Genomic DNA, 13,836 nt, shown 5'->3' with positions numbered 1-13,836 from the left:
GGTGTAGAAATCAGCCTTACAATACAGGCAGTATGCCCGTGTATCATCTCCAATAAACAGCTTCAACCAGCTTTTGAATTCAGGGTTTGATTCCCACTCCTTTCTGTATTTTTGAGTGTACAGTTTAGACTGAGACATGATGAGCTAGCCAGCTAGATGTTTAGCTTCTGTCACAGAGAGGCACACACACAGTGGACAAGGTGAGTAAGTGACTGAGGCTGTGTGAATCAAATGCAGTGATTTATTTTAGACAAAGATCCCGCATGCGCGATTCATTTGCAGTCTGGACGCGGAGGGGTAAACATCTCCTGCTCTTACTGCAGCTTGTAGGGACTGCTACGCGAGGACTGGGCCGCCTGTGAGTGCTTAGGGACTGGGGTGGGGCCCACGGCAGCACCCGCTGCTCGTTGAGAAGATTAAGAACGACACGTGCTTTCACGTCAGAGTCTCCAATAACACCAGAAAGTCGCTAGATTTGTTGCTAGAAGGGTCTGAATACTCGCTAAATATAGCGACTAAGTCGCTAAATTGGCAACACTGCGTAACGGAAGGTCAGGATAAAGATGAGTCTGGGACGGTAGGAGGGCAATTTTTGGAAAAAGTGAACCCTTGTGGTTTGGCTGATCCATTTGTGGTTTCAGTGTGGGTGAAAACAGAGTTGGTTGCTGTGGAATCGGTGAGGGTAACCAAAAGTGGTCTGTTGATAATTGTTTGTGTTTCTGTTGGTCAGAGGGAGCAAGCGCACGGTGTTAAATAAATGGGGACAAGAGATATGAATTGTTTTACTCTCAATAAAAGGGTTCAATTGAAAGGAGTGATTATTAAAGTAGCGGTAAATGTGAAAGTTGACCAACTGAAGGGGATGTTTGTTTGGTGCGAATCAGACCGGGTGGCGTGAGTGGTGAAACAGTAGAGCCGTTGTCTGTTCTTTTGAGTTTTGATGTTGAGTCTTTGCCCGACAAAGTGATGTTAAGATATGTTATCCTGTACGAGCTTTTGTGCCGAAATCCATTTCGTTGTTACAGGTGTCAAGCTTATGGGCATGTTGTAGGAGTGAGGTTCCTAGGTGTGAGAATTATGCAGAAGGACATGAGGGAAAGGAATGTGTAACATTGGGGGAAAGTAGTGGTATGTGTTAATTGTAGGGGTGCCCATGGGACTGGGGATCAGAAATGTCTGCTGTGAGAAAGGCAGGTTGAGGTTTCCAGGGTAGAGTAGAGGACACTGCCTCGTATGCTGAGGCAGTGAAGAAAGTTTAGGAAGATGGGGTCAAAGGGGATGGATCCTGAGATGAGTAGTGTTGTTACTAGTAGATCTGTACCAATACAGAGGAAAATACCAATATGTGATGTGTTTCAGTAAGATTGCATTTTTAGCTTTTATTGCAATGGTTATTAACTGTACTGGAGGGATGGAACGTAAGTCGCAGAAAAGTAAGGTTGGGTTGTGGTGGCACAGAGAGGTATTTGGGTGTACCAGGCTTGACGTCAGAAGAGTTACAGGGTGTGTTGCGTGGTGGTGTTCAGTCCTTTCAGACTGTTGGCCTGAGGTAGTACTAGATATATTTAAATAGCGTAGTAGGGTGGTGGATTTTTTTGTGTTCGGTTAGATGGCAACGGTATTTGTTTGTTTATTTATTTTTAAATTCTCAAGCAAGGTTTAGTGGAGTTTTACTCCCTTCTAGTAGGTGGCGGTAATGCAACATTTATTGGATGCCAACCTCCGTTAAACCTCATCAAAGAATACGTATGTATGTTATTTACGATGAGCAGTTCCCCACATTTAGGGGAATTATGTGTTTTCAACAGAGGATTAAGGGTATAATCATTAGTCCAAACAATTGCAAAACGAAACGAGAGTTTATTGGATCAATTCAGGTAGGTCCCGCCCACTTTGTTCCGTTTGCTTCCGGTACGAACAAAAACTGCACTTATTATCCTTATGACGTTACTCGTAATAATACAACTTCTTAATTTACGTGGCATCTGAATTGTTGCAGAATACAAACTGCTCCATTTAGGATTTCTATACATCTTCTAAATTGTATCGAAATGATTTGAGCTATTTTCAAATGTATTTTAAAAGCAACTTCAGTTATAACTCATTCATTTATGAAGATCTAGCTGTAATTATAGAATATGAGGCATACTGCATGTATTATTTCATTGCAACTGCTGTATGGTGTGATGTCTGATAGTAAAGTGTAAATACAGGATATTTTAAACAATTTACTGATTTATATATGACCTCAATATAGGTTATTAAAATGTCATTCACATACTTTGGTCCGCAACCTGTCTGTCCACAGCTGAATCCACAATAAACGACAAGTAGTGCTGTTGCTTCTGATTGGTGAGCCAGTTGACAACGATTATTTTTTTTGTCAAAAAAGTGTTTCAATTAGCTTGGTTTAGGGCAACGCCATATTGTCAATACCACATGAAAATTATCTGCAATAGTGTCAAAGTAGGTGTCCCGTTTGTGTGCTATTTTACAAATAATTTATATATGTTCTAGTCATAGTTGGTAAAGATATCGATAGCATCGTACAGTTGCTTTGCTAGCTAACGTTAGCTACAGTGCACTATTATTAGTATTCATTTAGCACACATAGCTAGCTTGCCAAATACAGCTAGCTTTTTGGCTAGTTAGCTAACAAAATACTTAGCAAGGTGAAACGACACTGCGTGGAAATTTGACTAGATACAGGAATGTTAGCATATTTTTGTTAACTGACGAGTTCGTTCTGGCAGGGACTTTTGACAGTTACTCTAGCTTTGTTTGAGAGTGACAAGATAACAAGTCAGCTATCGTCTTCTAGTCGGCTAAAAGCGGTTTCGGTTGTTCTGAAGTGGAAGTGGGAGACACGATCTGGGACACGACACTTTCTTTAGTTGGTGTTATTTTACAGGGTTATTTAATCATCAACATTTAACGTGAGAGATGGCGCACACGGAAGGACTGGAAAATGCCATGGGAGAGTGTTCAGGAAAACAGGGCTCGACTCTTGGCCTGAGAAGTCGACCATGCTCCAGCGAAAGAGATGGCCAGGTCCGCGTTGTTAAAGCCTCGCTTCAGAAGAGACTCGGACCTTACGAGCCGGTGTTGACCTACCTACAGTCCGTTCTGGTGTGGGAAAGGCCGTTTCAGAGTGTGCTACTCTTCACAGTGGTCAACGTTGTTTTCTGGTAAGTTTTAGAGAAATTATAAATGGTATACAGTAATGATATACATATTTGTACAATGTATAATCCATGCCTTACATAAATCATATCCAAATACAGTAATCATATCTACTGTACCATCAGAAGCTTTTGCACAACGAAAACGTCTCCCATCAATTTAAGATGAGACAGATGGCTCACCAGAGCTGCTATTAATAGACCACCAAAGCACCACTGTGCTTCTGTAGGTGGCATTAGAAACACTATCTACTATGGGGGTTGACATTATCTTTCAATGGAAATAGGCCTAGTATGTTGAATCTGCAACTACTCTAGTAAAGCCTATATGTCAAATGTCTACAAGGAGTGTAAAACAGAATCTGTGAAATTAATTAGTGATGTGATGATAGTAAACGTCCTATAAGGCTATGTCCCCCTACAGAGGCGATGTACTTTGTATTATAGAGTCAATATCCTAAATGTGCCATTGCAAACAGCCACCATGTCACCAATCAATCGATGTCAAGAAGTCAGCCAGCTGTGGTGAACAAATAGTCTATATAGGCCCAGAGTGATACATCGTAATGCATGAAATGACACAAGTCACGTGTATTTCGGGTGAGAAGTGTACCGGAAGTAAGCCCACCCTAAAAGTACCAGTACTGGTGTGTGGTATAGGAATTGGATAATTCTGTTGTGTGTTTTAGTTTGCACACAATCAATAGACATGATTACCAATGGGTACGTGTGTACTTTTGACTTTAAACCGAGGTCCCTAAGAAATGGGGGTCAGGGTTTTGTTTCCTTCTGAATGTGTTCTCTATCTCAGTACTACTAATAAGAAGATGTATGCCATGCATTATCAGCCAATAGTTCTCTAATATTTAATGATGTAGGCTATCAGCAACATTTCACTCTGCTGTTATTGTTGTCACTAAATGTCTTTTAGATGTGTTAAACCAAGTGGCAATGGAGCCACGTGTAATAGCTGCCATCTAGTTATCTATTTTGGGGCAAGTTGTTAGCATAGCTAGATTACATAGTCCTGAATTCCAACACCGCGTTTGAAACCAATCTGTAGGCTACTCTAGGCTTGATTTCATTTTTACCTTTAATTTTACCAGACAGATCAATTAAGAACAAATACTTTTTTTTTACATGCTTTGTAAAAAACAGGTGTGTACTTATGGGCCCTTCCCAACAATGCAGAGACAAAAAAAGACGATAAATAATAGAAAAGTAAAACACGTAAAATTAATAATAGATACGCAATGAGTAACGATAACTTGGCTATGCACAAGGGGTCCCAGTACAGAGTTGATGTGCAGGTAATTTAGGTAGATATGTACATATAACTCGGAATAAAGTAGCAGGGAGTAAACAGTAGCAGCAGCGTATGTGATAAGTCAAAAACTTAGTGCAAAAAGGGTCAGTGCAGATAACCAAATGGCTATCCGGACTAACTATTTAGCAGTCTTATGGCTTGGGGGTAGAAGCTGTTCAGGGTCCTGTTGGTTCCAGACTTGGTGCATCGGTACCACATGCCGTGCGATAGCAGTCTATCACTTGGGTGGCTGGAGTCTTTGACAATTTTTAAGGCCTTCCTCTGACACCGCCTGGTATAGAGGTCCTGGATGGTAGGGAGCTCGGCTCCAGTAATGTACTGTGCCGTTTGCACTACACTCTGTAGCACGTAACGGTCGGATGCCAAGCAATTGCCATACTAACCGGTGATGCAGCCAGTCAAGATGCTTTCAATGGTGCAGCTGTAGAACATTTTCAGGATTTGAGGGCCCATGCCAAATCATTGTTGTGCCCTCTTCATGACTGGGTTGGTCTGTGTGGACCATGATAGATCCTTTGTGATTTGAACACTGAGGAACTTGAAGCTCTCGACCCTGTGCACTACAGCCCCTTCGATGTGAATGGGGGTGTGCTCGGTTCTCAGTTTCTTGTCGTCCACGATTAGCTCCTTTGACTTGCTGACGTTGAGAGGTTGTTGTCCTGGTACCACACCGGCAGTTCTCTGACCTGCTCCCTATAGGCGGTCTCATCGTCGTCGGTGATCAGGCCTACCACCATTGTGTCATCAGCAAACGTAACGAGGGTGTTGGAGTCGTGTGCGGCCAGACAGTAATGGGTGAACAGGGAGTACAGGAGGTGACTAAGCACGCACCCCTGAGGGACCCCCGTGTTGAGGTTCAGTGTGGCGGATGTGTTGTTGCCTACTACCTGGGGGTGACCCATCAGGAGGAAGACGTTCAGTCCCAGGGTCCTTAGCTTAGTGATGCGCTTGGATGGCACTGGTGTTGAACATGTAGCTGTAGTCAATGAGCAGCATGCTCACATAGGTGTTCCATTTGCCCAAGTGGGAAAGGGCAGTGTGGTGTGCATGATTGGGATGATTGTGTTGATGTGAGCCGTGACCAGCCTTTTAAAATCATTTAATGGGTACAGATTGTGAGCTCTATGGGGTGATAGTCATTTAGACAGGTTACCTTGACGTTCTTTGGCACAGGGACTATGGTGGTCTGCATGTAGATATTACAAAATCTTATTTACAATGCTGGTCTGTAAATGGGAAAGCGTATGTTTGCCTCTTGGTGAGCTTGAAGTGAATGCAGTTCTAAACTTTTGTCTTCATTTGAACTAATGTCTAGATTGTCTGCTGTCAGTCTGACAACATTTTACTCAGGAGGTGACAAACGCAGGAAATGCCTGTATTCAAAGTAGAGATCAAAGTCACATGTACACACAAACTATCACCACAATATTTGTCGGCTTTTCCATCACAATCAGTCAGCGACCCACCTTTGTCAGTAACCGAGGCACCACACACAGAAACCCGAGTCTGTGCGTAACTGCCACTTGCACGGGGCGTCCACGGGGTGTGTTTGTGACATATTAAACAAAAGGAAACGTCAGCTGTTCTGAAGCTGATCTTAGTGTTCTGTTCCAGGTTCTTTGCCCTGACCTCGCTGCGCCTGCTCTTCCTGCTGTCCTCTGGCCTGGTTGTATTCATCTGCGTTGACAGCTGGAGGAACAAGATCTGGCCTGAGATCAGAGGTGAGGAGGATAGAGTACATTTATTTCTGGGTAGTCTGCCTTATTCTGCACCCAATGCCTCATTTATTTATTTTTGATTTATTTCACCTTTATATAACCAGGTAGGCAAGTTGAGAACAAGTTCTCATTTACATTTGTGACCTGGCCAAGATGCCCCACTGTGTCTTGGTCTGTCCCTGCTGAGTACCTCTGCCCAACTGTGCTAATTACACCTGACTTGGTTCTTAGATCCAGTCCCTTATTCCCCAGTGTCATACTACCCTTGGTGTGAATACCCTACTGGCCCTGGTCTGTACTATTCATTAGACACTGTATAATGAATGATATCCTTTGTCATGCCTGTCCTCATTTAAACTCATGTGGTGTAGAGTGTTCAAGTGTAGTGCATTTAGTGATGTGGATTGTTGCTAAATGCGGGTGTTAAGTGCATTTTCTGTCTCTTTCCACAGTTAAAAAACCTGATGAGTCTGAAAATGAAAGGTAGGCCTACTTCTTAAAAATATACAATTTGTATCCTATCGTCACACTCTGGTTAGGCAGTGGTCACCGACAGAGGATGTCACTGATGTTGTTGTACTTCTATCTTGCAGCTGGGGCCTGGTGCAGCCAGGGGTGCTCAGTGTTCCAGAGCTGTGTCACCACATTGCTGAGGTCTGGGTCTCTGGGCTGGCCTTCACATCCAGCCTGGTGCAGTTCAAACGCCACAACCCTGGCAAGGTGAGGCCTTGGCACTCCCCTTGTACTAGTATGGAGGGTTTCCTATATAAACCCTAATACAATGTCTTGTCTACTCTCAGCCTACTGTGAACATACAACTAATCAGTAACTTGACCAGTTGAACTCTGTTGTGTCTAGTTCTGCCTCCTGACCTGTGCCCTCTTGACCTGTCTGGTCATGGTTGGACGGTACATTCCTGGACTGGTGCTCTCTTACTCTGCAGGTGAGTACAGTGAGAGACAACCCACATACCCCACCCTCCTGTTTCCAAACACCATCCCCAATCAGAGCTCCCTAATGGTGGGAAGCTGGCTGCCTTTGTTAAAAATGCATTGTGTCCCTGGCACCAGGGTTCTGTCTGTGAGGTGATTACCTCCTGGCTGGGCTGAGGCAGGCAGGGAGGGATTCAGGAAGAGGGGGAAGCAGGAATGGCAGGAGGTCAGGCTTGAGACATGCCTAATCCCAACACCTCTAACTAATGTAGAGCGACCAATCTACCGGAGAGCCAAGATCAGGGAGGCCTTGCCAGGGCCCTCTGACATACTTAATAATCTCTTGGCTGCTAGAGCTCCCACTCTTTGTTTCGGTCTCCGTTGAATGGCGAGATTAGTTGGGCTGGGGCCCATGGGTGTGTCTGGGCTGAGGAGAGTAGCTCGGAGGCTGGGGATTGGGTGAGCGAGAGCCTAATAGCACAGATGAATGCAGCCATAGTTCTTTTTGTCTTTTTTTTGTTTGTTTATGCCCAGTGATGTTTCCACTAACATTAAGCCATTCTCTCTTGTCCCAGTGCTGGTTGTTCTGCTGTGCCCCCTGGCAGCGTACCACCGAGTGTGGCAGCGTGTGTGCATGAAGTTGGAGCCGGCCCTGCAGTGGCTGGACTTCAGCGTTCGCGGGTATATGATGTCAAAGCCCATCGACAACCAGTGTGAGTACAGTGTGTCTGTTAGTTGCATTGGCATTGATACAGTTTGCATGGACAAACCTAAACCAGTGTATCTCCTACCTTGACTGGATCAAGGGAGTAACTCCGTCATTGTAACCTGTGGCCTGTGTTTGCATGTTTGCTCTGCAGTCCTCCGGAAGCCAATTCGGGGTGCAGCATCCGGTGATGCCAGTGACAGTGAGGAGGAGCTTGCTGCATTCTGCCCGACGGTAATTCACCTGATGTATTTCACATGCAGTCCAAAAGCATAGTCAGGTTGTCATCTATCTGACTGTTATGGTTATTGAAATGGGCCTACTTGTTTTCTGTGTTGGTTATTACTCAGTTAGATGGCCAGGAGTGGCATATGTAGCTTAAGACTGCAGCTGGTCTCAGACTTACAATAACCTGACCCCTTTAGAGATATGACTGGGAGGGCCTGCTATTTATATCGGGCCACATCATCTGTGACATATGGACTACATTCAAGAGGAAACATACTATATTATGAATGACAAACACGGTTCAATGTCTTTCCTTCCTTTCAGTTTGACGATGCTATAGTGGCCAAAGAACTTGCGATGACGGACTCTGAGCACTCTGATGCTGAGGTCTCGTACACAGACAATGGGACCTTTAATCTGTCCCGTGGCCAGACTCCTCTCACAGAGGGCTCAGAAGGTACAGTACGCACCCACCCGCTGAGTCTGCACCTCCAGGCACACATACTCTGGAGTCACGAGAATTAGAGCCAGATCCAATGTAGCTAATAGGGATGTGCATCTTTCCCTTTCAAGATGATTGGATACGTATCTAGATACATGGGCTATGATACAGGAAGGATACATTTTAGTTTGACACTTTGTTTTTGATTAGAGAATGAATTGCTGCAGTTCATAAATTTTACATTCTAATTTAAAATCAGCTGCTGATGGAGATCATGAGCTGGGCCTCTCTGGGCTTGATCTGTCTGAGCTGGTGTGTGTGTACAGTGCATTCGAAAAGTATTCAGACCCCTTGATTTTGTTACGTTACTGCCTTATTCTAAAATGTATCAAATTATTTTCCCCCTCATCAATCTATACACAATACCTCATAATGACAAAGCAAAAAATTGTCCCGAAGCCATTCCTGTGTTGTCTTGGCTGTGTGCTTAGGGTTCTTGTCCTGTTGGAAGGTGAATCTTCACCCCGGTCTGAGGTCCTGAGAGCTCCTGTGCAGGTTATCATCAAGGTTCTCTCTCTACTTTGTTCCGTTCATCTTTCCCCCAATCCTGACTAGTCTCCCAGTCCCTGCCGCTGAAGAACATCCCCACAGCATGATGCTGCCACCACCGTGCTTCACCGTAAGGATGGTGCCAGGTTTCCTACCGACCAGATAATCTTGATTCACATGGTTCGAGAGTCCTTTATGTACCTTTTGGCAAACTCCAAGGGGGCTGTCATGTGCCTTTTACCAAGGAGTGGCTTCTGTCGGGCCACTCTACCATAAAGGCCTGCTTGGTCACCTATCTGATCAATGCCCTTCTCCACCGATTTGGCCGGGTGGCCAGCTCTAGGAAGAGTCTTGGTGCTTCCAAACTTATTCCATTTAAGAATGATGGAGGCCACTGTTCTTGGGGACCTTCAATGCTGCAGAAATGTTTTGGTACCCGTCCCCACATCTTTGCCTCAACACAATCCTGTCTCGGAGCTCTACGCACAGTTCTTTCGACCTCATGGCTTTTACTCTGACATGCACTGTCAACTGTGAGACCTTGTATAGATAGGTGCGTGCCTTTCTAAATCATGAGCCCCACCAGCTTTTTTGTGTGCATGTTTTACATGCTATTTTGGCATTAATACGTGTCACATATCAGTTTGCAAACAATCGTTTCGTTAATAAAGCCACATGCAAGCATGGTATCTTTTTGTCTTTCTTGAGTAAGGCAGCTCCAAAATGCAGGTGTTTCAGCCTAGCTCAGTGCAGCCAGTGGAAAATACGGAGCGCAGGGTTTGGTAATGTGATTGGCTCAGTGTTCTATCACTCATGGGGACACTACGTCACCGCAAACTATACGGGTAGAGCTCGAACATTCAAGACCCTTGGGTGCTGCCATAGTTACTTTAGAAATGTCTATCCAAGAAGGCTCAAGGTCATTTGCCACAGATATAATCACGTTATATCTACACTAACTTTGATTGGACTGATCATGTCAACACCCTACTTTCAAAATCTTAGCTAGCAAGCTAGCGGTCATCAGCATGAGTCAAGTCGACCATCTACTGGCAAATCCTTTTCAATGTCCATGTCATATGAAGAGAAATTTATAGATAAAATGTATCGGTGCTCCTTGGCCATTGGACATAAACATTACACAACAATGAGTGGTTTGGAAGGAATCAGTGGCTAACTTCAAGAATTGCAAAGCAATCACTAGCCTGGTCGTCAGTGGAGTGGGTATGTGCTAAAACCAATTTGCTAAAATCGCCACTAAAAGCATCTCAAGGATGATCAATGGAAACAGGATGCACCTGAGCTCAATTGTCAGTCTCATAGCAAAGGGTCTGAATACTTATGTAAATAAGGTATTTCTGTTTTTTATTTTTTTATTTAAAACATTTCACAAAAATTCTAAACATGTTTTTGCTTTGTCATTATGGGGTATTGTGTGTAGATTGAGGAAAAATGTGTTTTAATCAATTTTAAAATAAGGCTGTTAAGTAACAATGTGGAAAAAGTCAAGGCGTCTGAATACTTTCCGAATGCACTGTATGTTTATGGTGTATACTATGTAGGCATCTGATCTGAGCCATAAGGGAGACTGGTCATCTACTACCCCACACTCAAATTATAGGGGGGAGGGGAGAATATAGCCTCTGTTTTATCTCCCACTTTGCTTCTGAAATCACTGTCACTCACTAATTAACTTTTCATTTTTGCAGATTAAATGTTTGATTTAGTAATGTGCCAATATTTATTGTTTACAAATGGGCTATGACATAGCCAATGAACACAACTTTGGATTTCACCCCCATCTCAAAATCAAATGGTTTTGACCTTTTTGAAGTTTAGTGAGCTTTTATTCCGGTAAAACAATTTGACAGTGCATGTAAAACACAATTTTCAACATTGCATAGATAACAATAACATAGCAAATTACAAAAGTTGTCACTCAACTAACGAAGCCTAATATCGCGCAAGCCATTTTAGCTTTTGAATGCTGAAGGTGCTGCGCAGATGTGCAAGATCACGAACAGACTGCTGTGCTTGCGCAGGTCAGCGCACGAAGCTGGGCACAGCGCACGAAGCAGTCGTATGTTAAACATTTGAATCGGGGACCAATGCGTATCTGTGAATTGTAGCTAAGATTAGAGCCTGTATGACATGTCATAAGGCTGTGTTTTCTGTATTGTGGCATGACTGCCTACTCTGGTAAGACATGTGCAGGGTGATTGTCTGTGTTTTTAAATTACAAATGACATTCCAACATCTTGAACCCCTTCTTCTCTGTTCACCCTCAGATTTTGATAGACACAGTGACAATGAGGAGTCGTTTGCACGAGACCTCAATGACTTCCCCTCCATCAACCCAGACGCCACCCTGATGGACGACGACGACGACTCCTGCATCGGGCTGCCCAGCCTGGGTCTTCGGTCTGGGCGGACTGGCCCCCGAACCACGGCCGAGCTGCTGGATGTGGAATCCCACCTGGACTCTGACCAGGACGACCTGGACGAGGAGCTCTCCTTCGGCGGCCTCCCCCCTGCTTCTGACTTCCTCGGAGGTGACCTGGCTGGAATCATCGCTAGCAACATGATTCAGGCGGCATTGGCTGGTGCCATGCAGCCTCGTCCCCCTGCCGCCCGCAGAGAGAGGGTGGGGCCCACCAGAGCAGGGGCCCATAGGGGCTACCGCAAGCAGTCTAGCTCGGAGCTGGACACAGACTTGGACGGAGAGGACTTTGAGATGCTGGACCAGTCGGAGCTGAACCAGATGGATTCCTTTGGGGGTGCAGGAGGACGGGGAGGAGGGCAGGGTGGGGGACAGGGGTCCAGCTTCCTCTCCAACCTACTGGGGAAACCACAGTGAGGCGCCTCTACCTGTGCATAACAATCAAACTTAAGTATTTGTGTGTGATTGAGTGATTGGAATGTTTATGGATTGTTCTGACTGCGTGTATGTGTGAGTCATTTAATCGTAGGATCCAGCAGCCAGGCTCCTGATTGGCCTCAGTTGATATCACTGTGAAGTACTTCTGATTTCTATCTCACTTTTCAATTTCTTCCTTTAGTCTGTAGCTTGTATGTGTAAGCCACCATCATCCAGAAAGTCTTCTTTTGCAGGCTGAGCAATAGGAAATGCAATGTAAAAAAACTCCATCTGTTTTTGAAACGGCATTACAGAACCACTTCTCTGTCCTGTCATCCAGCATGCCCGAGTGAGTTATACGTTTTTTTTTTAAGTCGACCACTAGGTAGTATACACATTTCCTAAAATGCTAGACACACAGGGCTATTTAATATGGGACCAAGTATGACATTCCTGTTGATTAGTGAAGTTTTACAACTGCAATGACCTTGTTTTGAATAGTTTTAGCAATATCTGACTGGTACTCTCTTAGTAAAAACCACTGCTTTCATTTTAAGACACTCATTCTCTATTAGAAACAAAGTAAATATTAACGGTGATTTTTTTTTTGATCATTCTTGATTGAGAGATTAATTTGTTTCGAGTCTGAAATCATTGTTTTAAAGAAAGGGGATTGGCATTTTAGTTGTGTTTTACTGTCTCCACCCCCCCCCCCCCCCCCCCATGAATGTTTCTTCCCAAACCATTGGTCCTGTTTTGTTTGCTGTACTTCTGGGTAGATCCGTGAACGTAGTGTTGCCTCCTGTGTTCTCCATGTGTCTTGAATGAGCAGTCATGGGCTATTTAGATCTTTTTGTCTTTGTCATCACAATAAGTAACTTTATCAAGTTAACCTGCTCCTTTGTATCCCTTCTCTCGTGGCATTCCCAATCCCTATCACCATCTTCACTCATTTTTGCCGATCCTTCTCAGAGGAGAATCTGTAGAATATACATGCATATGTAAGAAGTACAGAATATAAACCTTTTAGTTTAACCTCTAAACTCATGCATGAACCACATTTTGTAAACGTCTTAAGAAAATCATCAGGAAAACGTGTTTACATTGATGGGTGAACAAAATGCTGGTATACAAAACTCAACCTGATTAGCCTTTTTTTTAAAGTGTGAATATGTAAAGGAGAATATGTAATATTGTCTTTTAAAAACTAGGGTGCAGTAAATGTTAGCCTATTTCTTTTCTTTTTTTTGTGCAGGTCAGCATGATTAACCTGCGATGGGCAAACAAGCTCCTGCTGCTTTTGTCTTTTCATGGACACAATCTAATAAATAGGAGTGGTGATTCTTGGTCAATGAAACTGAAATGACCCACAGATGGGTTTTTGCTGAAGTAGCTGGATCAACAATGCTGGTTTATATATATCTGTGACAAATTGCCCAATAACGCGATTTGTGTGGTATAGAAAATCATGAATGTGGGATTACTTACAATAGAACTTCTAGATCCCTCTGATCATGGACATGGCCCAGAAAACAATCTGTCTGATCTGAAAAGGTTTGGGATTTTAATTCAAAAGAGTGAATGTACATGACTTGTTTTGGACCACTTTAGTTTAAATAGGGCTTGTTGCAGTATCGGTTCATGAAGATGGCCAGGCAAATTCTTCATCCTTAGTATTATGTTCTATAAATGTGTTCAAGTAGGTTTTTTTTTCTCTCTGACATTGGTTTTGATGTGCAAATCTTATTAAATATTAAGTCTGGATTAAATGTTTATTTTGTTATTTATAAACCATGCAATATTCCACAGATCCAAAATCACAATTTTGACATCCTTTTGGTCCACCAGCCAGTGTTGCTAATATATATATATATATATATATTTAACGTTTTCAC

The 13,836-nt window shown here is 43.6% G+C and overlaps 1 protein-coding gene across 6 annotated transcripts; it reads left to right on the top strand.

Moving 5' to 3' along the window:
• The first annotated feature begins 239 nt into the window (after positions 1-239).
• On the top strand, positions 240-13,705 carry LOC124000240 (reticulophagy regulator 3-like). 6 transcript variants are annotated; one of them, XM_046306473.1, is made up of 11 exons: positions 343-358; positions 2,309-2,352; positions 2,912-3,188; positions 6,124-6,230; positions 6,680-6,710; positions 6,821-6,947; positions 7,086-7,170; positions 7,735-7,872; positions 8,020-8,099; positions 8,418-8,550; positions 11,373-13,705. In XM_046306473.1, the coding sequence occupies exons 3-11, from the start codon at positions 2,944-2,946 to the stop codon at positions 11,939-11,941; spliced, it is 1,515 nt and encodes a 504-aa protein (XP_046162429.1). In that variant the 5' UTR covers positions 343-358; positions 2,309-2,352; positions 2,912-2,943; the 3' UTR covers positions 11,942-13,705. The 6 variants fall into 6 exon arrangements, with proteins under 6 accessions (XP_046162425.1, XP_046162429.1, XP_046162430.1 ...); XM_046306471.1 differs by lacking the exon at positions 343-358 and adding an exon at positions 683-1,877; XM_046306469.1 differs by lacking the exon at positions 2,309-2,352 and having other exon boundaries at positions 240-358.
• The last annotated feature ends 131 nt before the right edge of the window (positions 13,706-13,836 follow it).

The sequence above is a fragment of the Oncorhynchus gorbuscha genome, linkage group LG16 (genome assembly GCF_021184085.1).
Source record: "Oncorhynchus gorbuscha isolate QuinsamMale2020 ecotype Even-year linkage group LG16, OgorEven_v1.0, whole genome shotgun sequence".
Lineage (NCBI taxonomy): Eukaryota > Metazoa > Chordata > Actinopteri > Salmoniformes > Salmonidae > Oncorhynchus > Oncorhynchus gorbuscha.
The sequence above is the reverse complement of the archived record's forward strand: the minus strand, read 5'-3'. Positions and strand labels throughout refer to the sequence as shown.

What these genes read in the sequence shown, in the direction of transcription:
- LOC124000240 (XM_046306469.1), top strand. Translation starts at nt 2,944, where the DNA reads ATGGCGCACACGGAAGGACTGGAAAATGCCATGGGAGAGTGTTCAGGA. An exon ending in GATCTGGCCTGAGATCAGAG is followed by an intron (nt 6,231 to 6,679) that starts GTGAGGAGGATA and finishes CTCTTTCCACAG; the next exon opens with TTAAAAAACCTGATGAGTCT. An exon ending in TTGCTGCATTCTGCCCGACG is followed by an intron (nt 8,100 to 8,417) that starts GTAATTCACCTG and finishes CCTTCCTTTCAG; the next exon opens with TTTGACGATGCTATAGTGGC.